The 26561-nt window shown below is 52.6% G+C and overlaps 1 protein-coding gene across 4 annotated transcripts in view; it reads right to left on the bottom strand.

Moving 5' to 3' along the window:
* Window positions 1–445: 445 nt before the first annotated feature.
* Window positions 446–26561, bottom strand: part of SEMA4B (semaphorin 4B) — a 36142-nt gene continuing 10026 nt past the window's right edge. For 3 of the 4 annotated variants that reach the window (XM_081170333.1, XM_081170332.1, XM_081170331.1), the window contains 13 exons: window positions 11154–11314; window positions 10234–10296; window positions 9956–10054; window positions 9061–9172; window positions 8689–8805; window positions 7811–7968; window positions 6222–6400; window positions 5609–5759; window positions 5157–5370; window positions 3474–3589; window positions 2798–2964; window positions 2578–2663; window positions 446–2150 (listed from right to left, as the gene is read on the bottom strand). In XM_081170333.1, the coding sequence (XP_081026459.1) occupies window positions 1363–2150; window positions 2578–2663; window positions 2798–2964; window positions 3474–3589; window positions 5157–5370; window positions 5609–5759; window positions 6222–6400; window positions 7811–7968; window positions 8689–8805; window positions 9061–9172; window positions 9956–10054; window positions 10234–10296; window positions 11154–11314 (2411 nt within the window). In that variant the 3' untranslated portion in view covers window positions 446–1362. Of the gene's footprint in view, window positions 2151–2577; window positions 2664–2797; window positions 2965–3473; window positions 3590–5156; window positions 5371–5608; window positions 5760–6221; window positions 6401–7810; window positions 7969–8688; window positions 8806–9060; window positions 9173–9955; window positions 10055–10233; window positions 10297–11153; window positions 11315–23687; window positions 23795–26561 lie in introns of those variants that run through there. The other variant, XM_081170334.1, reaches the window with a different exon arrangement.

The raw sequence follows: 26561 nt of genomic DNA, 5'->3' as shown, positions 1-26561 counted from the left end.
AGGAGAAGTGACTGCATCGGCCCCTCGTGACAAGAGTGGGAAAGGCTGCTGGAGCAAGCTCTACTGCCTCCTCCAACAGGGCCCCTGCTCCTTCTGCCTCTTGTTTCCTTCTACCCTTTGATCTTTGCCCCATTCAGAACCACTTCAAGTCATGCAGCCAGAAAGAGACAGGGGGTGGGGAGGTTTGCTGCGCTGCCCACAAGGGCAGCAGCAGCAGCCATTCTGCCCGGATTCCCCTGGTGGTAGAGGCTGAGGCTTTGCCCATAGGTATGTGCCACAGCTCCCAGCGCTTCAAGGGGCACACAGGGATGCTGGTGGGACTTGGAGGCTCCAAAGGATACACCCTGCCCCCGGGGCTGCCAGGGAGGGTTGAGAGGCAGGGATCAGGGAGCCTTGGCTGCTGCGAGAAGGCTGGGCAGCGTCGAGAGAGATCAGGCCCAAGCTGTTGTCAAAGGAGACGTCAACTTTTATGTAAAAATAAACACAACCAACACACAAGGCTTGTGCAAGTGCACTTGTGGGAAGCGTGGGGGTGCGCTGGGGCTGCTGTTGCGAGTGACCAAGCCAGGTCCTGCCCTTCCACATACCTGGCCCGGGCAGGAGGCAGCTCTGTGATGGAGCCCAGGCAGAATTCTCAGTGGCAGACAGCCAAACCTAGAGTGCGCAAGAGTCAGAAGGGCAGGCCTGGTATCTGTGTTCGGTGTGTGTGTGTCCCTCTCCTCTCACAACATGGCACCTGAGCCCCACTCACACACTTCCACATACCAAGCAAACACCCTAAACATTCAACAGGTTCTCCCCCTAACCCCACAGAGTTCACGAGAAGCCAGACTCCACCCCATGCACACAATACAACACACCCACCCATTGAGAGAGCTCGCTGGTGCCACTCCTTGGCCCATAGGGTGCTCTCTTTGGAAGGAAGTGCAGGAACTGGGCAGGCCAAGGACAGGGCCTCCTTCTGCAGTCTCCTTGCAGTCTCTCGTCCTGCCCCAGCCCAGTGGGGCTTGGGTCTGGCTCCTCTGACCTAGGACGACAGCCCGGGCCAAAGTGTCTCCCCTTCTGCCCAGCTGAGCATCCTTGCAGCAGCCAGGGAGCAGGCCACCCCTGCTCAAGGCTTAGGAATGCCCACTCTGCTCTCTGCAGGTTCCGGCCGTTGTTTGCAAGGAGTTCAGGCCAGCGCAGAGACACACAGGTGCCCCAGCGCAGGGCGAGAGGACGCGGCCCAAGTGCCCAACACCGCAGGGCCTCTTCTGTCCATTCACAGTCCGTAGGGCAGTTCTGGTTTGGGCGGAGGCACCAGGAGCTCCTGGTTCCTCAGAAGGCTCAGCACAGCAGGGTCTGTGGATGCAACAATGCGGCTCATACGACCGAGTCCCGGATCTCGGAGCCAAGGCGCACACGCGGCCGCTGGGCGGGAGTCAAGACCTCCACAACGCTTTCGTGGACGCTGAGTGGGCGTCGGTCGGACTCCGAGAAGGCCACGCTGGGCTGCGCTGCCGGAGCGGCATGCAGAGGCGTGTTGGTCGCGTGGCTGTCGTGGAGAGCCTGGTAGCCCTTGTGGTCTAGGATGGCACTGGGCGCATGGGCCCCATTGAGGGGCAAGTTCTCCGCGGGAAGCCCCATCTTGCGGGGTTTCTTGGGATGTGCGCTGGTGCACTTGCCCTGCTTGAGGAAGGTCTTCACGGCGTTGCGGTGCCGGTGCAGCACGAACAGGGTCAGGAGCGTCACGGTGACGGCAAAGGCCACGCACATCACCAGGAACTCCGTCCAGTAGGTCTTGCCCTCCAGCAGAGCCGACATGCTGCTCCCCGCGGCTGCCGCCGAGACACTCCTGGAGGTGCTGATGGTCTCCAGGGGGTTCTGGAGGGGCACAATCCGGGCTCCAAGCGTGGGCTCGACACGCACGCAGTAACTGGCCATCAGCTGCCAGAATCTGCCCTCCTGCGACCAGCAGTCATAGCGTCCTGCCTGGGCTGGGCTGCCCATCAGCACCAGCTCCCCTTTGGGAAGCACCAGAACAGCCGAGGTGTTGATGGCAACCCCATTGTGCAGCCAGTGCCGAGAAGCCAGGTTGGAGAGCTGTGGGCAAGGGAGCGTCTGCACAGCGCTGGAGCCCAAGATCACCACCGCCTGGCATGGGGGCTCTTCTGCAGAGGGGAGAGAAGGAACACCCACCAGTCAGGCCCTGGGTGCCACAGGGAGGCTGCCAGGTAGCTGAGCCCAGGAGACCCAGTGCGGTGTCAGACTGGGGCCTGGGAGACCAGCATTCAAATCCCCTCACCCCCATCAAATTCACTGGGCATGGCCTTGAGCCAGTCACTGTCTCTCAGCCTAGTCTACCTCACAGGCTTGTTGTTCTGAGGATAAAATTGCGGGGAACAGAAGAATGTATGCCACCTTGAGCTGCTTGAGGGAAAGGTGGAATATAAATGTGATAAATAAATAAGTTGCCAGAGAGACTCTAGGCCAGCAGGCAGGACAGATCCAGAAAGAGTGTGCCTGTAACCCCTCATCTCATTTTCCCTCTTTTGTTCCCAGAGTTCTCAAAGCCCCCACCCCAGCTTTGGTCTTTACCTGTGGCTGAGCGGCTGGGCTGCCCATTGTCCGTCTGGCAAAGCTGGGTGGCATCAGCCCCTTCGATGTCCTGAAGCCAGCTGGGCCTGGTGAGAGATGGAGGCAGCAATGGTGAAGGGAGAGGCAAGGAGAGAGGGGGCAGAGGCCACCCATGGGTTGAGGGGGAGGGGGAGGAAGGAGATGGGCATCCCCACTTAAGTCTGGTGGAAGAAGCACTCACCCTGCATGGGGCCATGAGCGGTCTGGGAGAAGTGGAATGCAGGCCCCTCCGCTCCAGATGCAGAAGGGGTCCCGAGACAGGATGCATTCGGCACAGGTCCGGTACATGCTGCAGTTGGAGAGCGGCACTTGGACGAGCGCAGTGTAGGAGGCAGCGTAAAGGAGGCCCTGCGGGGAGGACAGGAGGAGCTAAGTCAGGCTCGTTCCACAGAGCAGACCCACTGTGCCCCCTGTAGGTCACCTGTCAGAGGGTCTCCAGCGGCCACAAGCCAGTCATGCAGCACCTGACCCCTGTGGGCAGAGCAGCTGGCCACCAGGCAACAGAAGCTCTCAAAACCAGCCCTTGTCCTGCCCACTGTGCCTAGCTAAGGGGGTCCCTGCTGGTTCAGAAGTATCTGCCTGAGTCCAGGCTAGCACAGAGCAATGCTTCTGGGAAGGAGTGGAGGCAAGATATGGCACAGCTTTCCCTCCAGAGACCCCAGGTGCCCACGTAGATCAAGGCAAGGGTGGATCTACAGCAGCCACTGAGGAGAGAATCCTCGCTTTGAAGCTCAGGGCTGAGTCCTCTTGGAAGGCACACAACCCCCAGACTGGCCACTTCTCTCTCTCGTGGAGACGGCTTCCCTCTTCTGATGAGGATGCTGGCGGGAGTTTCCCAGGATGCCCCTCTGTCTTACCTGGGCAGGGTCCAGAAGCAGCTTGAGGACAGGCTGCCCAGCAGGGAAGAGCTGGATCTCTTCAATGATCTGGACCTGCTGCTCCATCACCACAGCCTTGTGCAGCCAGCCGTCATCTGCAAAGCAGAAAGGGGAACCCAGCGATGAGGGCCAGGGCAAATAGCTGTCTCCCACCTGCCGGCCAGTCCCACACAGAAGAGCTCCATTACCTCCCTCCCTACCTGTCCAGGGCCAGCCACAGAGAACCAAAACCTGCATGTTTGAAGTCTGGAGGTCCCAACCAAGAACGGCTGACAGCCTTCCTAGACATCCAACGGCCTGGTCTCTTTCCTGTTGTTGGGCATGTTTCCTGTCTGCTATTCTGAGTACAGTAAGTGGAAACAGCACAGACTCCCCTTTGTGGCAAGGCTGGCCTTAGGTTGGGCTAGACCAAGGTTTCCCAAACTTGGGTCTCCAGCTGCTTTTGGACTACAATTTCCATCACCCCTGACCGCTGGTTCTGTTAGCTAGGGATGATGGGAGTTGTAGTCCAAAAAACAGCTGGAGGCCAAAGTTTGGGAAACCCTGAGCTATCCCATCAACAGCCTTTAAGACAAGATGTGCCTCACTACCACCACCTTGCTGAAGATAAGCAGGCCCAAGTCTGGTCAGGGCGGGTGGGGGACCTCCTGAGAGCCAGGTGCCTCCTCCCTTGGGTTCCATGATAGGCAGGATAGAACTGAATGTCAAGAAAGGGGGCAGCCCGGGGCGCCTTCAAAGAGTACTCAGGATGCAGCCGTGCTCTCTGCAGGATGCCTCCTCTCTAAGGACGCTTGGAGCAAGTTTCCAAGAGAAAATCTAAGCCGGTTGAGAAGAGGAACATAAGGGGAGACCAGCAGGATCAAGCCAATGGCCCATCCAGTCCGGCCTGCTGTGTTCACAGCAGCCAACCAGATGCCCATTACGGGAAACCCACAAGCAGGGCCTGAGCACAAGAGCCCTCTCCCCTCCTATGGTTTCCAGCCACTGGCATGCAGAAGCATTGCTGCCTCTGACCGTGGAAGCAGCACATACCCATCATGGCTGGTAGCCATGGAAGGCAGAGGACTTTCTCGGTAGTGGCGCCCGCCCTGCGGAACACCCTCCCATCAGATGCCAAGGAAATAAACAACTATCTGACTTCTAGAAGACATCTGAAGGCAGCCTTGTATCGGGAAATGTTAATGTCTGATGTTTTACAATTTTTATGTGCTGCAAGCCACCCAGAGTGGCTGGGGAAACCCAGCCAGATGGACAGTGTGTGTGTGTGTGTGTATAGGATATACGTATTTTTCGCTCTATAAGACGCACCAGACCATAAGACGCACCTAGTTTTTGGAGGAGGAAAACAAGGGGAAAAAAATATTCTGAATCTCAGAAGCCAGAACAATAAGAGGGATCACTGCACAGCGAAAGCAGCGATCCCTCTTGCTGTTCTGGCTTCTAGGATAGCTGTGCAGCCTTCATTTGCTTCATAAGACACACAGACATTTCCTCTTACTTTTTAGGAGGGAAAAAGTGAGTCTTATAGAGCAAAAAATACGGTATTATATCCAGGAAGTGCAGGTAAGAGGCAGATAGCACCTTGGAGGGTCCATCCTTCCAGCCACTGCCTGAGGGCCTCCCCCTGCCTCCCTCCTCCCAGCCTCCGCTGCCACCACCCACCTGTGCCCAAGAACAAGACATCGTAGGCCCGGTGCAGGCCTTGGACACGCTGGACGCTGATCTGCTGGTAGCGGGCTTGACCCTGCAGGAGGAAGAGTGGCTGGCTCCGAATGGGGCTGCTCATCAGGAAGTGGTCCTTGAGGTAGTTGAGCACCCGGTCAGGCATCTGGAGTGAGGAGGTGATCTTCATCCGCCGGGCCTGGCTGTTAATGCACTGTGGGCAGAGGGATTAAAAGGAAAGAGCCATCTTGAAGCAAAGGGGTGCATGGCAGCAGCAGCATAAGTTGTCCAGCACTGGACTCTGGCAGCCCCTACCCTCTGCAGGATCTCAGGCAAAAGCCGAAGGCAGCCTAGTAGCCTTCAAGGTGGAGGGCAGGCAGACCCACCAGCATCAGTCCCAAGGCCTTCCCGCCCCCAAGCCCATGGAGCTGGTCGCTGGGTGACGGACATACCGCTCCAGGCCGGGGCTCCGGCACAGGGTGGGTGTCTGTGTACCACTGTTGGGTCTCCCGGTTGACTTCCTTGTACAGCCCACTGAAGGCTTCCTCCACATCCGCCATGGAGAAGGCACAGACTGCAGCGCCCCCAGCGCCCTTCCTGTCCCTGTGAGAGAGGAGGAAGGAGAAGGAGGGTAAAGGATGGGACAGCCGAGAAAGAGGAATGAAAGATTTAAACTACTATAACCTCATTTGTCATTTGATATAATTTTGTTTGATCTACATGCAGGACCTGGTAAAGGCACAGCTGAGAGATGAGGAATTTGCTAAAGAATAATAGGTGTTAATTAGAGATAAATCTGTAAAATAAACAGCATGTAAAAGGGTAAGAAACGGAAATATCTGAGAGAGTGCAAAGCCAGTTTTTTTGGGGGGGGGGAATGTATTGGTTTTAATTTGGCGTTGATGTGTTATACATTTGAAAAATGAATAAAAATTAATTGACAATAAATATATAACTGGGGCAGTCAAGGACCCACAGGCATGCAGACGTAATGGGGCATGCACCAAGTGCCCTCTGCCAAGGGAACCTGGCAGCCCACAGAGGCAGCCTCCTCTCACTGCTCACCACTGAGAGGTGAAGACCCCGTAGAAGACGGTCTCTGCCAATCTCTCGCCTGGGGTGAGCACAAACATGTCCTGCAGCACGTTGAAGGGGAAGCCGTCCTCGGGGTGTGAGCACAGCAGCTGGGCCTTCAGGAAGGTCGTCCACCGCCTCTGGAGAACCCGCTCACCCCCAACGTCGCCCTGGCAGGGAGAGAAAGGAAGGGAGGGAGGGGGGAGGGGTGGTGCTGTCATGCCAAGTTGCAAGAGCCGGGCCTAGAAAAGCCACAGTGTGGCAGGAAGGACATCTAATGGGCTTTTAATTTTGGACTTGAGACAAGCTTGGTGGAACACGGTTAGACTTGGGGCCAAATGAGATGTGGCTAGATGCAAATTGTACTTCCCTCCCCTCCCCACCTACCCACCCAATGGGAGGAGGCAAGTTCCTGCACCCCAGATGCTCACGTCTAGTTTGGTCCCAAGTTGTATTACGTTACAGAGCAGAGGCCCAGGATGCCCAGAAGAATTTTCCCTGGCAGCCTATTTGGAAACACCTGCCTTGTTTTGAGTCCTTTGAGGGTGTAACTGGGTTCACTTTTATTTGTAAGACAGTCTGGGATTACACTTGCAGTAAAGGATGGTGTAGTGGTTAGAGCATGGGTAGGCAAACTAAGGCCCGGGGGCCGGATCTGGCCCAATTGTCTTCTAAATCCAGCCTGCAGACACTCTGGGAATCAACATGTTTTTACATGAGTAGAATGTGTGCTTTTATTTAAAATGCATCTCTGGGTTATTTGTGGAGCACAGGAATTCGTTCATTTTTTAAAAAATATGTAGTCCGGCCCTCCCACAAGGTCTGAGGGACAGTGGACTGGCCCCCTGCTGAAAAAGTTTGCTGACTCCTGGGTTAGAGAGTCAGGAGACCAGGGTTCAAAATCCCCACTTGGCCAAGGTTACTGGGTAACCTTGGGCCCATCACAATCTCTCAGCCTAGCCTACCTTACAGGGTGGTTGTGGGGATTAAATGAAGAGGAGGAGAAGCATGTAAGCCACCTTGAGCTCCAGGGAGAAGAGGTGGGATTTAAATCCAATAAATAAGAAATGCTTCAATAAAACTTTGAGAGGAACTGGTCGAAACCTGTTGCACATAAAAATGAAGTTCTCCACCTGGGACAGAAAGGTGGCTTTTTAATTTTTTTAAGCTCTCCCACACTGAACCCAGCTGGGAGCTCCCAGGTGCCACTTGCTGTTCCTGCTGGTTCCTTGCTGTTCCAAGAGATGGGCACCAGGGGACGCTGCAGGCTCAGAGCAGCAGCAAGAGCAGCAGCATATTGCTAGTTTATTAGTTTATGACCATTCTTCTCCCAGGGAGACGCGCTTGTAGAATCTCCTGCCTCAGGCGCCAAAATAACTCGGCCAGCCTTGGGCACAATGAACCTTGACTTAAGCGGGCGGGGAGGACCATTTACTGCTCTGGCTCAGGCAGCAAAATGTCTTGGGCTGGCCCTGGCCCAGCAGAAAGGGAGCTTTCCACCTTCTCCAAACTTTTGCAAAGAGCAAAAAGGGAAAAGGGGGGGGACATCCCGGTCCCCAAACAGACGAAGCCCTCCTCACCTTGCACACGCGGGCGATGCGTGACACAACAGTGTCTTCAAAGAAGTCAAACTCCTTGCCACTTTCGCTGAAGAAGAAGTAGATCTTGTCGTCGTCCCCCTGGGGGCTGCTGGGCGGGTGGCTCTCTCGCAGGTAGGCCGAGCCCACAAAGAAGGGATCTGTGGCACATAGGAACATAGGAAGCTGCCTTATACAGAGACAGACCATTGGTCCATCTTGCTCAGCATTACCTACACTGGCGGGCAGCGGCTCTCCAGGGTTTCAGGCAGGAGTCGCTCCGACCCCCTCCCTGGAGATGCCATTGGGGACTGAACCTGGGACTTTCCGCATGCAAGGCAGAAGCTCTGCTGCTGAGCTGCAGCCCTCCTGATGGCAGAGACCTTTCTGCAGTTGCTCCCTCATCCCATGGATCTGAATCCAAGGAAGAGGCTTGGAGCCCTCCATCCCAATGGCGAGTCCAAACCAGAGCTGCAGAGAGTCTAGCCGGTGGAAGAACACCTTGGCTTGAAGATGGCTCTTGCAAATTCACTCCTGCCCCCAAGACCATGGGAAGGGCCAGTGAAGGTCTTGATGTCCGAGCCATTTGAGGCAATAAACATGCTCCCCATCATCTCACTGAGCAGCAGAGCTTCCCTGCTCACCCATCTCCACGAAGGAGAGGACTATGGATGCCTACTAGCCAAAAGGCTTGGCTCTGCATCCACAGTCAGAGGCAGCCATGCTTCTGAATACCAGCTGCTGGAAACCGCAGGAGGGGAGAGGGCTATTCTGCTCAGATCCTGCTTGCAGGGTTTCCCTTTGGGGCCTCTGGTTGAATGACTGACTAGATGGGCCAGATCTAGAAGGCTCTTCTCATGTTCTTATGCTACTCCACACACCTTGCAGCCAGTTGAGCGAGTTCTCGGTCTTGATGGCCGGGCGACTGCCGTGACTCCGCAGGATGGTTGGCTCGTTGCCTTGGAAGTTGCTCACGGTCCCCGCATACAGTTCTCCATCTGCCAGAAAGCATCCCCATCAGGGAGACCCTCAGAGCCCTTTACCAGACACCCAGGGACAGTCTCCTCTTCTTCAATGCTTTAGAAAAACTTGGCTGGCTCCCCTCTCCCTGCTGCATTGCAGGGGACTGGACTAGTTGACCCTTTGGGTCCCCGTCCCCCCGTCTATGATTCTATGACTCTTCCAGTCCTGGGGGTGGCCCAGGCCCTTCCCTCCTTGGTTCCATGGAAGGAAGGGAGGCAGGATCTCCTTACCAACCATGATGGCCGTGGACCTGTATGCAGGATCAAAGGGGCAGCGCCCTTTCCCATCCTCCAGCAACAGCTTCCCGGAGGCCTCTCGCTTCAGGCTGAATTCTGGAATGTTCTAAAGGGGAGGATGGTGCAGTCAGGAAGATGTCAGGAAGTATGTATTTGGGGGTGGTGGTGAGGCAAAAACGTTTGATTTATTTTTTAAAAAAAAGGTGTGGGGGCTCAAATAGGCCAGGAGACAAGACCTAGCCTAACCCTTCCCACTAACCCCAAATAGTAGGGGCTGGGGTTCCCTGACCATGTAGACTCTAACTCTAGGGCCTTCAAGAAGACCCTTGCACAGCCTCCAGGTGCAAATCCTGCCAGGGTCTTGGCCTGTGAGAGCACTGAGCTGTGTTTTCAACACTACAGCAGTAAACAGCACTGGCTCCTTCCCAGAAAACAGGACTCCCATCCAGGGTCTGCCCACAACTGGCAGCTGGAGGCTTCCTCATGAATGGGGCTTGATCCAGTGCGAGAAGGTCCATACAGGACTGGGCCAGGCTGCCCAGGGAGGTAGTGGAAACTCCTGGCAGGACAAACATCTCCAAAAGGCATTTGCTTGATCCTGCTGAAGGGTGTATGGGAGAGTCTCTTGAGATAGCTCAGCCTCTGCCAACCTGGTGCCCTCCACGTGCTTTGACTACCACCCTCATCAGCCCCAGCTTGCATGTGATACAGGGGTTGATGGGGGAACTGCCGCACTGGCTGGGCTGCTGGGAGTTGTAGTTCGAAATACCTAGAGAGCACCAGGCTGGTGAAAGCTGATCTGGTTGGCCCAACCTGATAGTTCTGATTCTCCAAGGCGAGGGGTCCCATACTGGCAGCAGGGTGTGCCTCCCCCCACAAGCTTACTCACAATGTAGGTGCAGGTAGGGCTGAAGGCGCTGGTCCCACAGGTGTACAGGTGGGTACTGTTCAGCTGCAGCAAGATCTTGATGTAATTGTGACAGTCTCTCTGCAAGGGACAGAAGAGGAAAGCTTTGAGCTCTGACGAACTCAGAATGCCCCCCAGCAATGGAGGGGATGCCTTGAGCGGGTCACAGCTCAATCCAAGGGGCAGAAGGAGCCCCCCTGGCACAGGAAAGGCAGACCCACTTCTGGTAGGGAGGGGGGAGTCACATCCCTGGCACTCACCTGGGGGTCTTTGCCCTTGAAGACACACTGACGCTTCTTCTCCTCCTCAGCCCCCCACAGCAACTGCAAGACAGGAAGAGAGGCGGTGACCAGGGGGCTTAGTCCAGGCACTCCCTTTGCCTCCCTCTAGGGCGGTTTCTAGAATGGCATTTCAGAGCCATCCTTGGCAGGCTGTGAGCCCCAGCAGTGCCCCTCTTGCCCCATTCCCAATGGACCCTTGATTTCTCCACTGGTACTTTCTGGGGCCTCTCAGTGAACCTCATCTGTGGCAGTCTCTTGCCCCAAAAGACAGCTCACCCACTGCAAGGGGGGCCAGCCCAGTGATGTCCAGTGCCAGGGCTGCAGATGCATTAAATGGAAAACCCCAGCATTCTCCTAAAGTGGCCAAATATTATGCCAAGAGCAGGACCCTGGCATCTAGAGTAACCTCCATGGGGCAGGGCTAAGGGAAGCAGCAGCAGCAGCAGCAGCAGCAGCAGCAGCTGCTGCTGCCCAGTCCTCCTTTGGCACCTGGAATGCCATGGGGTGCTGACCAGCATTTCCAAACTGTCCTCCTCAATCAAAGGCTGAAGCAGCTTGCTTTTAGAAAGACCACAGGCTCCAAGATCCTCAGGTTGTCAGTTTCTGTGCCTGAACCCAAAGAGTGAAGTTGTGTGTGGCAATGGTTTGGAACCCTCCCAGGCTAGGAACCCTCAGAGGGGGAAGGAGAGGCAGCCTCTGCTGCAAGTGTTGAGGACTGGCTCCTTGACTGCGGCCCAAACTGCTTCCAGGATGAGTAGGGACTTGCTGGTCCCATCAGACTGAGAGGTACAACGGAAACAACCAGCCAGTCCGTCAGCCAGTGATGTCCTTCCTGTATATTTCCACTGCACATCTGAACTGGGGGGCTCTAAAGTGGCCAGTGGGTACCCTGCACTTACTTTTTGGTGCTGTGGCCCAGGAGAGAAGGAGGTGGTGTTGAGAGCAAGGAGCCTCTCACGGGCACCTGCGTACAAGGTGCCCCCATCTGGGCTCAGCATCATCGTGGTATAGTTGGCGATTCCAGGCTCTTCAAAGCGGGTCAAGGGCCGAAGGGGGGAGCCTGGGGGGAAGGGGATAAGAAGAGAGAGATGGCCTTTGAGTGGCAGGTTGAACCCCAGTGTCCCAAGTAGTTCTGCCCCCTCACCAAGCAGAGAACAAAAGCGCTGCCACATTTCAACAACTTATCAAGCATGTCTCTACTGCAACTTCATTTGTCAAAACAAAGCTCAAGGCTATCCTGGTCTGTGACCGTAATAAAGTTCATTCAACAAAGCTCAAGGTAGACATAACAGGTCAGAACACTCCAAAAAGGCATTTGAGTGTTGCAAACAACATTCAGTATTGCAGAATGCCCAAGAGCAGCATTCTGCTCAGGGAATTGGCCACACACAAATACAGAAAAGGTGAATGAGTTTCAATAATCCACCCGAGCAGTAAGGCAGAATACAGGAGTCCAGCCTTTTCAAATCATCAAAAGGAGTTATTTGCTCCCAGTCTTTTCTACCCACTACAGGTTTTGCAGTTACTTTTCTCTCATGTCCACCTCTGTGCTGATAGAGTTATGGCAAGGTTGCAGGTTTGATCCCCATATGGGACAGCTGCATATTCCTTCACTGCAGAGGATTGAACTAGATGATGCTCAGGGTCCCTTCCAACTCTACCATTCCATGGTTCTTGGTGGCGCTCGTGGTGTCATCGTCTCCACAACAGCCTTGGGCAAGGCAACATTCCCAGAGGCTGTTGTGTGGCACATGCCAAAATCTCCACAACTGGCTTACTGGTTCCCTCTTGCATGTATGATGGAGTTTTATTTTGGGGGGGGGGTGAGGGGCAGAGGATGAATGATGCCCCAAGGCAGAGCTGGCTGCTGCTCAAAATTCCCCTCTACCTCCACACCTGGGATGACTCTGTCTGTGCTCCTTTCCCCTTCCGCTTTGGAGCAAAGAGGTGGTACCTGACTCTGGGGGAAAGACCCTCCTGCAGGTGGCTTCCAGTCAGGGCACTTGCTAACAGGAAATGACTCACCTCTGCCTGAGGGTACCTGAAACTGCTGGATGATTCAGCTGCAGTGCAGGATAGGACCCTATTGAGTGGGGGGGACGACGACACACCTGTGAGTCACCCATTGCCATTCTTGGCCCAACTGGCACCCAACTCTATTTGAACTGGCACACAGCTGAGGCCTCAAGGGCACAGCTTTCAGCCCCAGGGCCTCTCATTTTGGAGCGTGAGCCAGAGTTACCATGCTCTGGACGCCTAGAGGACTGGCTGGGGAGGCTGGCGGGGTCTGCGTAGCTTCAGCAGAAGGGAGGGAAGGGCAGAGCACCTGGGTGTGGCACCCATCACAGGGACTCTCCCTGGGAGCTTGCCTGCAGAGTCTGGGAAACAGCCTCGGTGCTGGATTGCGAAGCCCAACCCAGCTGACCTTGGGTGACCTTCCCTGTTGTACGACTCCAGCTCTGCAGCACAGCCTGTTCTGTGTGTTTCAAGCAAGCCTGTGCCTGATTGTTTGCCACTGGACAAGTTCCAGCCCGTTCCTGCTCCTGCTTCACTAAAAGGCTGAAAAGTTCTCCCAGCCCTGCTCTTCCTCCTGGGTGGCAACACAGGCCTGGCGTAGGTGAGGGCGGCTGGTGCTCCGGCCCTGCCAAGGGAACCCGGAGCAGCTTCCCAACTTCAGCCCACACGTGGCTCAAAGAGCCACACAGTTTGTTCCCAGCCAGCCATGGGCAACAGCCATCTCCCTGCAGCTCTGTGGACCGTGGCTGAGAAAGGAGGAGCCTCCAGTGCCCTTCTGCTGCTCCTTTGATAGCTGAGGGGCTCTGGGAGTTTGGAAATTCATAGAATCATGGAACTGTAGAGTTGGAAGGGACCCCAAGAGTCATCTAGTTCAAGCCTCCACAATGCAGGAATGTAAATTCCTCTTTAATAAACTAGAGCAGTGATTTCCAAACCTTTTCAGGCTGCCGCCCCCTTGGTTCCACAAACTCATCCCCAGTGCCCCCTACCTTACCCTATAAAAAGCAGTATTAAGAAAAGCTGTTTGCATGATCCACTAAGGAAGGTAATAACACAGTGACTTTCAGAACAGCAACATTGCACACTTATTCAAATTCTAATTAAACTGCTGGTTTAATTAAGTCAACAAAATTGATGAACTTGATCCAGTGATACCAGCTTTCCAAAGTCTGATAGACAGGGGTCCCCTGTCATCCCGTTGCCTCTTGGTGTCCCCCTAGGTAACCTCAATGCCCCCCAGGGAGTGGTACTGCTCACTTTGGAAACCACTGAATTAAAGGATAACAGAGGGGTGGTCCACTTATGGGTCACCAAAACAGACAGGAAAGTAAATGCATCACCCCAAAGAAAGAAAGCGGACACAGATCTGCATAAAATGTGCATACGCTAGTTTAAATGTACAGATGCAAATTTAGAAACAATTGCTGCCATTTAAATAAAACTACATCTCAGCATAACGGGGAAGTCTGTGGCCATGTGAGCACCCTCAGTCTGCTGCCCAGGTGGCATGCCCTACCCCAAAGCTTCTCTGTCTTTAAACTTGACTCTCTGATGCTCTTCAAATAGAGAACACAGCCACCTTCAGATTACACTGCTTATCCCCCCGCCACTGCATTCAAGTTTGGAAGCTGCCTGCTGAAACAGGCAGTGCTACAAGAACACCCCATGCATCAATCACCTGAGTGCCTGCACACCTCCATCAATCCACCTTGTGACACTCTTCCCATTCCACCTGGCTCTCCCACAACACAAGCCTCATCTAAAACCTGCCAGCCAGCCCTAGCCAAGAGAAAATGCTTGAATCTGGTTGAGAACCTGAAAGGTGACACTTTGAGCACTGGTGTTCCTATGAACTGAGCAAGGAAAACATTCCCACACAGGTGAGTGTGAGAAAGATTCAACGATAATTGGTCTCACTGGTGAGGCTGTGTGGGTGAGCATCTCACAGGTACAGTGAGGGATCAAAAGAACACCTGGGAGGACATGCAGACACTGATGCCTCTTCCCAAAGACTTCCCAGCTGAGAGCTTTGGCAGGTGCCCATCCCCCAAGGATGACTAATGGCCTTGAGCCCCACAGGTGGCATAGGTGTGATACAAAAGGGGCAAAGGGACAGCAAGAGTCTGTCTTGCCTTGTCTCCACCACTAATTACTCATCATAGGCAAATGAGAGGAAAGAGAAGGAGGCCAAAGGAGTTCCCAATAGCCCCTCAGGTGACCTGCTCTCTTGCAGCTGAGTCACCCCTTGAATGTGTGACAAAAGGTGAAGAGGACTGGAAGAGGGACTGTCCCTGGATAACTGGCCGTGCTAAGAAGCAGCTGGCCAGAGTAACAGGGCACTCTGCCTGTCGGGATACCACTGGGCCTTTATAGATCTCATGGGCAGAAGAAGCAGGAACACATTCGGAGAAACTCTGGAATTAAAAGTGTGGCTCGTCAATGGAGACCTGGAGGGATGGTGAGGATCTCTCTCTGAGGCAGAGGCTGGGCAGCCATTTGAGCAGGGGGCAGATCCTGCTGGCTCTGTCCAACCCCAGGAAGCTACAACATTAATCTATTAATCGAGTTATTCATCACTTTTCACAAAAGATGCCTCAGAGCAACATGCCATTCATAAAATACGAATAGTGTAAGAAACACTCAAGCCAAATACACAAATACTGTACCAAAAAGTGCCCATCCATCAATAAGTATGAAAAGGTCAGAAATCTAATTTCAAAATAATAAAAATCAAGATAATCAACTTTTCATAAGGGAATGGAAATTGTTTGTTGTATATTTACAAGCAAACTGTAAACAGATAAAGACATTGGCAGGATTATTGTAATAACTGGCAGTTTCAAAAAATGTATATCAAAGTAAATGAATAAAAGAATAGATTAAGATAATTTAAAATATGCAGGGAATGATGAAAATAAATTTAAGGAATTGCAGAAAGAGGAGGAAGTAAGTCAAGGTTTGAAATGTTAGAACTACTGTTAAGCTATTGTTGAAATGTATACAACTGAAAATCATAAATAAAAATTATAATAGAAATCAAATTTCAAAACAGTCCAATGTTATGAGCCAGAACATGGAGACAAAAGCATCTAAATTTAGGGACTATAAACTGAGCATGACAAAGTCAGGTGGGCCTTCCTGGGTAGAGCATCCCACCAAGGGGGGGCGGGAGAAGACACCAACCAGGCTGCGCCCAGCTCCTCTTCCCCTTTTCCAGTCACATCACCCTCTGTCATTCAAGCAGTTCTTCCTTTTCCCCAAAAAGCAGGAAGCTGCCACCTGCCTGGACCTAAAGCAGGCATGTCCAAGTCCATTTTGGGGGCCTAATGTGGCCCGCTGGTCGGTTCAATCCGGCCCCTGTGGCAGTTTATTTCCTGGGGTAAAAGGGTAAAATCCTTAAAAAAGCTCAACAACTTCAATCCTAAAAAAAGGTCAACCGCTTTGGTGTTCACTTCATCAAATCTGGCCCTCTTTGAAAAAAGTTTGGGCACCCCTAAGGCAAACTTTGCAGGAAGTCCTGGAGCTCCGTCAGCAGGAAGGTCAGGCTGGGCTGAGAAGGAACAGCTGGCTCAGCCTCTTCTGTGTAGCACAGAGAGGCCCTGGCCCACAACTAGGTGTCAGCATTCCCAGGGGCTCCTCCTTTTGTACCCAATGAGGCACAAAGAATGCCTAGTTTGTCAGCTGATTCTCACAGGCAAGGTGTCATGTCTTCCCTGCCCCCCCTCTCTCTGGCAGCCTTCACCAACCCATAGCCTTCCAGATGATTAGGACTACAGCTCCTAGCAGCCTCAGCCCCCATGTCCAGAAGATGGGAGTTGTATTCCAAAGGATCCAGCTTGGCAAAGGTTATGCAACTGTGGAAGCCATGAACTGAGGTGCAAGTCACAGGCCAGGCTTCTCTACCTCCCCCCCCCCTCTCTCACACACACTTTCCCTCTTGCCACTGTGCCCTGAAGCGTTGACTAAGCTTGAAGCAGGCTTACAGAAAGCACAGAGAGCTGCATCAGCAAAGGGACCCATCCAAGCAAAGCAAAGCGCTAGACAGAATCTCCCTCCAGCTCAGCAGTTGCTTCTCCTATGGGATTCTCCCTAAGATTCAAAGACTGGGCCAACAAGCTGCACCTGGCAAGAGATCTGTGAGCACAAACAGAGCCAGCTGGGTTTTGCTGAGGGCAGCACAACCCTTTTTGGCAGGCTGGATGAGTGGGTGGGATTCAGCAAAGCCCCTTCTATCCCAGGAGAACAAGTTTAGCTGGGGTGAGGGGAGGAGAAGATGAACACAGTAAAAGGGCTATGAAATCACAGAGGGGCTAGCTAGAGTTCTCTGCTGCATTGCTTTCTAGAGACCATGAACTCCTTTTGGGTGACAGCAGCATTCTGGGAAGGGTGGAGAGGTCCCAATTCTGACAATTTCCACCAACAATTCAAAGTTAGGCTTCCCTGCCAATGCCCTCCTCCATGGCACCAAACCTGAATAAAGTGGGGCAGAGATTTCCCCACTGCTGCATTTCTCCATGCAAAGTTTACCTTTAGAAATGCCTTGCTTCATAAAGTTAACCAGCAAGGGAATGCATTGGCTGAGTGCAGCAGCACAGTGGCAGGCCGCAGCTTAAAGTCAAAGTTGCAACTAACCTTTTCAGGCGACTCTCCATAGGAAGGGCAGATATTATTCCGCTCAGTTCTTCAAGCAGGCTAAAATTCCGTCAAATCCAAATTTAATATAAAAGGGAAGTTCAAACTGTTGAGCTGACATCTCTTGAGACATTTCCAAGTAAGTATTCCCATAAAATCAGTTTCCAAGAATTGCTCTCATTTCATTTGAATATAAACCACACGGTGCCCTTTACCGATCTCCCCACCACAATCAAATGTTTCAGCTTAACTACTTTTGGCTATTGAAAACACATTTGAAGTGTCTGTTCGTCTATCTACAAATGTAAAATTAAATTACAAGTTTTGTTTACTAAATGTAAGTCAAATCAACATCCTAAAGAGCTCAATCAGGGCATGGTTCCCCCATCCCTAAAATAAAACCTCAATTCAGAATACAGTGGTACCTCGTTCCGGAGGTCCGTTCTTAACCTGAAACTGTTCTTAACCTGAAGCACCACTTTAGCTAATGGGGCCTCCCGCAGCTGCCTCGCTGCCGGAGCACGATTTCTGTTTTCATCCTGAAGCAAAGTTCTTAACCTGAGGTACTATTTCTGGGTTAGTGGAGTCTGTAACCTGAAGCGTATGTAACCTGATGTGTATGTAACCCGAGGTACCACTGTATTCTGAAAGTCCCAAATCAGTGCTATAGAAAAGAGGGACAAATTCACAGAGGAAGAGGAGAAGTCTTATCATTAGTCAGTAGTCATCCGTCATAATGGCTATATGCAACTGTGCCTAAATACCAGTTGCTGGGGAGCAGCACTCCCCCTCCCTGCCCTCCACCAGGAGAGAAGTTGTTGCTTTCATGTCCTGCTTGTGGGATGAAGGCATCTCTTTGGCTACTGCAGGAAACAGGATGCTAGCAAAAATGGGCAGGGCAAAGTATGAGGCGGCCACTTCAGCTTGGGGTGTCAGAAAGACCCAGGCCAAAGACCTAGAGCAGGTGTGGAGTGTGTCTGTGGTCCTCAATCAGCTGCAGTCAGGGTGGCCAAGGGTCAGGGAGGATGGGAGTTGTAGTCCAACATCTGGAAGGCCCATAGATTAGCCAGTCCTGATCTAGGGCATTTAAAAATCTCAACCCTGAAAGTATGGGGAAGGAAATTTACCAATACTGTACCCCCAAAGCCCATATCTGTGTGATCCTCTCAGGATGCTTTCCTGGTCATCTCATGACCAGCTGATGGTGACAACATGGAAGCAGGTCTGTTAAGCCATCTCAACCCCTGGAATGCCCTCCCCTTGGGTAATTTGTGAGGAGACAGGAATGACCTTTAAACAACTCTTTTAAAACTTTATGTTTACTCAAGCTGTCTTGAACTCTGACTCAAAGTTCTCTGTTTTGCAGATTACTCCGTTTTAGTTTTCTCTAGTTTTGGGACATTTTTCTGAGTTGTGGTATTTGTATAGTTTTTGTGTCAACCATTTAGAAACATTTATTAAAGTAAGCAATGCAATTTTGTCCAGCAGGGATGGGGAACAACTGAAGCCCTCCAGGTGCTGGACTTCAAATCCCAGCAGCTAGCATGGCTCATGGATGATGGGAATTGTAGTGCAACCATTTCTGGGAAGGGGGCACATGTTCCTCATCCCTGAGAAAAACAGCTGACTGTTGAAATCCTGGCTTTTCTGGAGGTGTTCATAGAGCAGGATAACAGCAAGTTTGAGGGGCAGTGCAACAGAACGGCTAAGAGGCCCAAGCACAGTGTAGCTAGCGGGAAGGTCAGGCATGAAGAGGTGAAGGAGAATTACCAGAATTTGCCTGCTGGAGCTGGGCCGCCCCGTGACTTCCTGCCCCTTGAATGGCCACAGCAGCAGCTGGACAAATCAACGCCTCCCAAACCCACTGATAACACAGCCAGCTTGTGTTTACACAGAAAACAGCCAACATCTCAGAGGGCCACTGCAGGCATTGCGAAATTTTTTAGCAAGGGACACAGAGGGAGTGTCTCAGACTACCCATTCAGGTGGTCTGTGGGGACCACCATGGGGCAGAGAAAGGCAGAGTCCATCATATTTTAATGTGTATTGTTTTATTATGTTTTTATATATGTTGGAAGCCAGCCAAAGTGGCTGGGGCAACCCAGTCAGAGGGGTGGGAAGAAGAAGAAGAAGAAGAAGAAGAAGAAGAAGAAGAAGAAGAAGAAGAAGAAGAGGAGGAGGAGGAGGAGGAGGAGGAGGAGGAGGAAGAACCTGTTCAGGGAGGACCAGGAAACTCCCTCCAACCTACCTTCCAATGGGGGATGGACACAAAGTGTGATGTTCTGTGGAGAGGGGAGATGTGTACTTCCCCCTCCAAATGCTTGTGCAGTTCTGAAATTCAAGTATCATGCGGAAGTTGTATTTTTTTACTGCTGTAAAAAGTGAGGGCATCTAGTGAGCAGTCTGGGCTCTTCTAGAACCCTAGAGCCTGATCAGGCCACCCATCTCTCTTCCCCTCCTCAAACACAGTCACTGCAGTCTCCACACTACTCTAGTCCTCAAGAGGTTCCCCAATGTTTCAAAGTTGAAGGGATCCCTTCCATAATAGAGTCATGAACTGTCAAGTGTTTTTATGAGGGTGGTGGTGCCAGGATTATAGCAAAATAAAATAAAATAATAATAATAATATCCTAGTGCCTTCCAGGTGTTTTTATTTTACAGCTGTGCTGGCTGGGCTTGATGTGAGCTGTAGTCCAAAACCTATGGACAGCTCCAAGCTAGGGAAGACTGAAAACAGAGCAGTCTTAGCAGGGACCTTATTGAAGGAAAGCGACGTGAAACATTTGTGTCTTAAAGTGGTTCGTATTCACTGTGAACCTGACCAACTTGGATGCAGCTCCTATGATGGTGTCTAGTCTCTTTATGGGAACAGTTTCAACTGAAGCAGCCTGAGGATATGGATAAAGAATCTGGCAAAGGTGTGGCTGACCACACCCTTGATCCTTGCCCGTCTTGGTTATTGACCGCTAGTCAGGGGATGAGTGGCATTGGCTAGATCATGGGTAGGCAAACTAAGGCCCGGGGGCCGTCTAAATCCGGCCCGCGGACTGTCCGGGAATCAGCATGTTTTTACATGAGTAGAATGTGTCCTTTTACCGTATTTTTCGCCCCATAAGACGCACTTTTTCCCCTCCAAAAATGAAGGGGAAATCGGGGTGCGTCTTATGGGGCGAATGCAGGCTTTCGCTGAAGCCTGGAGAGCGAGAGGCATCAGTGCGCACCGGCCCCTCTCGCTCTCCAGGCTTCAGGAAGCTATCCGCAAGCCTTGCAAGCCCAGTGGGAGTACCCGCTGGCTCACAAGGCTTGCGGGCAGCAGCCTGCAGCCCCCGCGAGTGTCCGCAAGCCTCGCACTCCCGGCAGGAGGTCCCACCGGGTGCGCGAGGCTTGGGGCGGCAGCCTGTCGCCCAAAGCACGGGGAGCCCTCCGGAGGGCTCCCCCTGCTTCGGGCGAGTGTCTGCAAGCCTCGCGCACCCGGCAGGAGGTCCCACCGGGTGCGCGAGGCTTGGGGCGACAGCCTGTTGCCCGAACCACAGGGAGCCCTCGGGAGGGCTTCCCCTGCTTCGGGCGAGTGTCTGCAAGCCTCGTGCACCCGTCAGGAGGTCCCACCGGGTGCGCGAGGCTTGGGGCGGCAGCCTGTCGCCCGAAGCACGGGGAGCCCTCGGGAGGGCTCCCCCTGCTTCGGGCGAGAGTCTGCAAGCCTCGCGCACCCGGCAGGAGGTCCCACCGGGTGCGCGAGGCTTGGGGCGGCAGCCTGTCGCCCAAAGCACGGGGAGCCCCCCGGAGGGCTCCCCCTGCTTCGGGCGAGTGTCTGCAAGCCTCGTGCACCCGGCAGGAGGTCCCACCGGGTGCGCGAGGCTTGGGGCGGCAGCCTGTCGCCCGAAGCACGGGGAGCCCTCCGGAGGGCTCCCCCTGCTTCGGGCGAGTGTCTGCAAGCCTCGCGCACCCGGCAGGAGGTCCCACCGGGTGCGCGAGGCTTGGGGCGGCAGCCTGTCGCCCGAAGCACGGGGAGCCCTCGGGAGGGCTTCCCCTGCTTCGGGCGAGTGTCTGCAAGCCTCGCGCACCCGGCAGGAGGTCCCTCCTGCCCGGCAGGTGAGCGCAAGGCTTGGGGCGGCAGCCAGGGCTGGGGGGGGGGAAATAATTTTTTTTAATTCATTCCCCCCCCCAAAAAAATGAGGTGCGTCCTATGGGCCGGTGCGCCTTATAGGACGAAAAATACGGTATTTAAAATGCATCTCTGGGTTATTTGTGGGGCATAGGAATTCGTTCATTTCCCCCCAAAAATATAGTCTGCCCCCCCCCAAGGTCTGACCGGCCCACAGCTGAAAACGTTTGCTGATCCTTGGGCTAGATGGTCTGAGAGATGAGCAACACCTCTTTCAGAGAGTGGGTAGTCCTAGATGCCTTGAAAGAGGTGGCTGACCCAAGAAATATGGTCATTTACTGTCCAGATACTCCCTTGGGGCAGGGACTTGGAGAAACTCAGCTGCAGGCATCTTGGGAGGGTACTGAGGATCTAGATCCATTTCAAGCTGGGTGTAAGCTCAGTTTTGGTACTGAAAACACGCTGGTTGCCCTGATAAATGACCTCTGTGGCTCTCTTCACCCTCCTAAAACTCTTGATATCTTTTGATATCACTGACCACAGTGTATTGCTGGACCAAACCTGTAATTGGGAATAGGGGACTCACGAGACGTGGAGGTTCTGCTCCTATTTGCGGAGCAGTTTTCCACTTAAATCAGTTGCATTTGCGCTTTGAGGGTCCCACAATATTCCCCCCCCAGCTTTTTATTATCTTTACAAAGCTGCTTGATACCATCAACAGGGGATTTGCAGTGAGCTGCTATTGATTTGCTGATGACACTCAACTCCACTTCTCCTTGTCACCTGAAATCACTCTTGTGCAAGACCTCAGTATTATTTTTAAAAAACTCAAATGGAAATGGATATTGCTCCCCGACAAAGCACAGCCCTCCATTTGGCCTGTTGTGAAATGTGATAATTAACAGCTGCTGACATTTGCTTGTGTGCTTCTGGTGATTATTATTTTTTTAAAACCCTGCATGTGCTCAGGTACAGAAAAACCTGTGTGCATGTCCAGAATAGCACAAATATATTCCATCAATCTCTGCCCACCAGAATGTGCAGCAACAAATACCCAAACAGTGTATGGAAGAGAATGTACCAAGAAACTGGATCTGAATGGCTCATTCGCAACATGACACTCTCATCTGGAAGCGCCCCAAGATTCCTCCAAATACTACAAGACGACAAACATTCAGGAACAACACTGTTCAACTTACAGAAATCTGCTGCCTAGATTTGTCACAGCAATGAGAAGCTAGCCACATCCTGACTTCAAGGAGGCCCCAGGGAAGGATGTTCTAAGCTCTTGAAGTCACCCTCTTCACACATGATCTCTGTCTCCTGACATATAACAAGAGCGAACCATGCCCAACCCTCCCCACTCCAACACAGAGCGACAGCAAAGTCCTCCAATCGAGAGAGCAGCTCACGCAGGCCAGCTCTGTAAACACTGGGAGCTCCTGCAACTGCCCTAGAAGGCGATTGTGTGCTTCTCAAGGCAAGAGAGAAGAGTTTTCCTCCATCCTGTCTCAGTTGCCCCACTTTTCCAGCCCTGTGGCCTCCCAGAAGCAGGAAGAAACTAGCTAACAAATCTGACCACGTGCCTGGGAAGTTACTAACACTTTCGTCTCTGGGTGATGAATGGGTTCTGTGATACCAAAGATTACTATTTCTCTAAGAGCTCACTTCCTGGTTCCAATACAGCCTGTGTACTGGGAAGTGGGACAGCTGAGCTCCGTTGTACTGATGTTCGTGCATCCCTTGACTTTTAAAAAATCTCTTATTCCAAACATAGTTTTGTTTGCATTCATGACATCTCTTGTGTGAAGCTGAATACTGCAGCATAATACTGACAGTGAGACTGGGCCAGCATATAACAGATATGCTCAGAGACCTGCATTGTTTGTCGCTTTGCTACCAGGCCCAGGTTCAAGGTGTTACTATTACTATACAAATAAAGCCCTTAATAACATGGAACCAGTCTACCTGCGAGGTTGCCTTACCCCATATGTGACCTCTTGACCACTTTGATCTGACGGAATGGCACCATTACAGGCGGCACATAATATCTGTTCCACATTTATAGTAACTTGATCTTTTAGGGTGGCAGCACCTACAAATTTGGAACTCCTCGCCTATTGACATTAGGCAGGTGCCTTCCCTGTATTCTTTTCAGTGCCTGCTAAAAACATTTTTGTTCAGACAAGCATACCCAGACATGTTAGAATGCTGATGTGTTTGTTAGTTCATTGCTGCTTTCTAATTTTTTGAATGTTTTATTGCTTTGTTAATGACCTTGCTGTTTCATTCTTTCTGTAAACCGCTTTGAGGTTTTCTACAATCAAGCACTATATAAATTTAATGAACTAAATAAAAAACCCTGAATATAAAACGTCTCTGCATTAGCGCTGCCAGATTTCCCAGTTCTGAGGATTCTCTGCTACTCTTGTGTTGTCCTCCAAATGCCATTGGAATAGGACTCCAAGCAACAGTGTGTGTGCGCACACTCGCAGAGAAAATGCAGAGGTGTGTGTTGCAAACTACAATCACGTAGCACTTGCGCAGTTCTGAGTATCCCTTAGAAAAGCCCCAGCTCACATTCACCAGCAGAGGACGGATGGTCCAACTATGGGAAAGGCAAGAGGGAAACAGCTGAGCAGGGAACAGGAGGCTTGCCTCTCGCTGGGGAACAGGCACCTACCTGCCAGTCTGGATGAGCCAGCTTCCGCAGGATGGTGATCCGTGGGCACCAGCAGAGCACACATCTGTGACTCTGTACCTCGTCACAGGGTTGGGCAATCTCTTGCCCTCGCTTGTGACCCAGAAGGGGCAGAGGCTGGCAGAGGGCCACTCCCACCAGTCTATCCAATCCAGGAATTTCCTGGTCTGGACTCCAAAGTATTACACAGACAACTCTGTTGCTGCAGCAGCTCTCTAGGAAATGAGTGAATATGAGGGGAAGGACTGGGCTGCCAAGTTCCTACACCAGCAAAAGAGAGTCCAAAGGCACAACCAAAAGACAAGAGTGTCCATGAAAAGGACCGGCTGTGATGCAAAGTCTTTTAGGGACGCACACCTATGATCAAGCAAGACGAATTCAGGACTTGCTGTGGGGTTCAACATCTCCATGGACACTGAATACAAGGCCCTAAGAAGAATGTGGCTGCTGGATCAGGCCAAAGGGGGTCCATCTAGCTCAGCACCCAGTTCCCCCAGTGGCCAACCAGACGCCCCAATGGGACCTGAGCGCAACGGTAGCAACAATCCCCAAACTAGCATTTAGCAACATTCTGTTGCCAACAGCGGAGGGAAAGCATAGGCATTGTGGCTGGTAGCCATGGGCACCATGAATTTGGTATCCTCCTCCATGAATTTGTCTAATCATCTCTTAAAGCTTCCATAAGAATGTAAAATCAGGCCAATGGCCCATCTAGTCCAGTATCCTCTTCTCACAGTGACCAACCAGGTCCCTCTGGGATTTGGGAACCAGCAGAATTTGAGCACAAGAGCACCCCCCCCCCCCCCAGTTTCCAGCAACTGGCATTCAGAAGCACTGCTGTCTCCAACTGTGGTTGCAGAGCACAGCCATCATGGCTAGTAGCCATTGACAAGCCACCTCCATTAAAAACTGAAAAAGGTGGTGGCCATCACTGCCTCCTGTGGAAGCGAGTTCAACAGTTTAACTATGCACCTGCTCTGAACCTCAAATTGTGTAGCTTCGCTAGAAAAAACTGCCCCCTCTCTCCCTTGCAAGCTGTGGGAAGGGAGGGAAGGAGATGCAACAGCTTGTCTGAACTGACTGCAGATGCTTCCAGCTTGGGTCTTCCAGGACATGACAGGTCGTCTTTACTGCTGGAGTGGCCAACTGGCTTCTGTGAGGGGAGTAACAGCAAGAGGGAGCAGAGTCTTCCAAACTCCAACCCCTTCCTGGTCAGCAAGAGGCGTTTCCAGGTAGAGGCACCCAGGTGAGCCCATCTCATTTCCCAGTGGCTTATTCCTAAACAAAGTCCTGTGAAGCACCCTTATCAGAAGGGATTGTTTTTGAGGTCACATAGGGCTGTGCCCTGTGGCACGTGATGAGCGCTTCCTATGGGCATGTTGTCACTTGATGTGGCAGCTGTCGGAGGGACAGGTGCCTCTTCCTCAAACCCACTCAACCTGCACACCTGGCCCTGTGTTGGAAGAAGCAACCTGCAAGCTGAGACAGCACTTTGTTGCCTCTTGCACGCACACACCCAACCAAGGCCGGAGGAAATAGCAGCCACCCCAAAGTCTGCCCACTAGATGGGTGTTTTGTCTTATACCCAATTTTGCTAAGCAGTTCTTTGTTACTAATCCCCTCCATAAACCATCTCCCCATACGATAATTAATGGTTTTCACAAAAGAAAGTATTTCAGGTGAGTCTATTGGGACCATTCGGGTCACCCACTGCAGCTGGCACCTGGCTGGCACATGCTCAGGAGAAGGCCCCAATCCTACCCTGGATCTCTGGAGGTCCCCAGTAGCTACCCAGCCTCTATTTCATCAGCTCCACTGAAGCAAAATGCAGTTGCCAGAAAAGCTTGTTGGGGCAGGTCCCGCCACCTTCAGACAAACCTGAGAGAGCGAGGGTGCTCAGGTCCCTCCTTCTCTGCCCCCTGCTGGTCTGGGGAGCAACAAAAACACAGCCCAGGGAGAGTGGGGACTGCAGGGGACTGCTGTGGATGTGGGGTAGCAGCAGAGGCCTTGACTGACCACAAAAGTGGTTGCAGTGACCTCCCAGGGGAGGAAGGACCTCCTGCACTGCCCAGGCCCTATGGAGCAAGAGATGATGGGCAGTCACTGTAGGACCCCCTGGAACGTGAGAGGCTGGCAGCTACTCTTGCTCCGGCAATGAATGGCAGTGCCCAGGGGACAGGGAGCCCCCTTCTCAGGCTCAGCTGGACTCCCCTTCAGCTCCAAAAGACCCCATCTACACAGTTGTCCAAAGCCACAGTTTCCCCGGGGACATGCTCAGGAGCCTCTGGCCAAAGCCCCCCACTGGATCAAAGGGGGTTGGTACTGGGTGAGCTGGAAAACAAGGGTAACAAAGCCCTGGCCAAGGTGATTTTGGTGCCACCCACCCACCAGGGTGCAAGACATGTGTAGTTATCATATGGATGCTGGCCACCAAGTCCAGCCATGGGCCAAGTCAGGCCCAGCTCCTGATTTCATGGAGCGGCACTGCTCTCCAGTCAAGGAACCCTTTCCTAACGCGAGAGGTTGGGTTCTCAACCTTGGGTCCCCAGATGTTTTTAGCCTACAACTCCCATGATCCCTAGCTCACAGGACCAGTGGTCAGGGATGATGGGAGTTGTAGGCCAAAAACATCTGGGGACCCAAGGTTGAGAAAGGCTGGATGGTCTTGGCGGCCCCTTTCAAGGCTTCCGACTCCAATGGGGAGACCAAAAGTGCCATGGCAGTCCTCGCCACATCGAGGAAGAGGCCCAAAGGTAAAACCTCTTCACGGGGCCTCTCACGGTATTCGGGGTGTGTGTGTCAGTATTCGAGGTGCTTTACAAAGAGCAGAAGGAAAAGACCCTGGGCTCTGCGCTC

The sequence above is a fragment of the Podarcis bocagei genome (genome assembly GCF_964188305.1).
Source record: "Podarcis bocagei genome assembly, chromosome: 14".
NCBI classification, from domain to species: domain Eukaryota; kingdom Metazoa; phylum Chordata; class Lepidosauria; order Squamata; family Lacertidae; genus Podarcis; species Podarcis bocagei.
The sequence above is the reverse complement of the archived record's forward strand: the minus strand, read 5'-3'. Positions and strand labels throughout refer to the sequence as shown.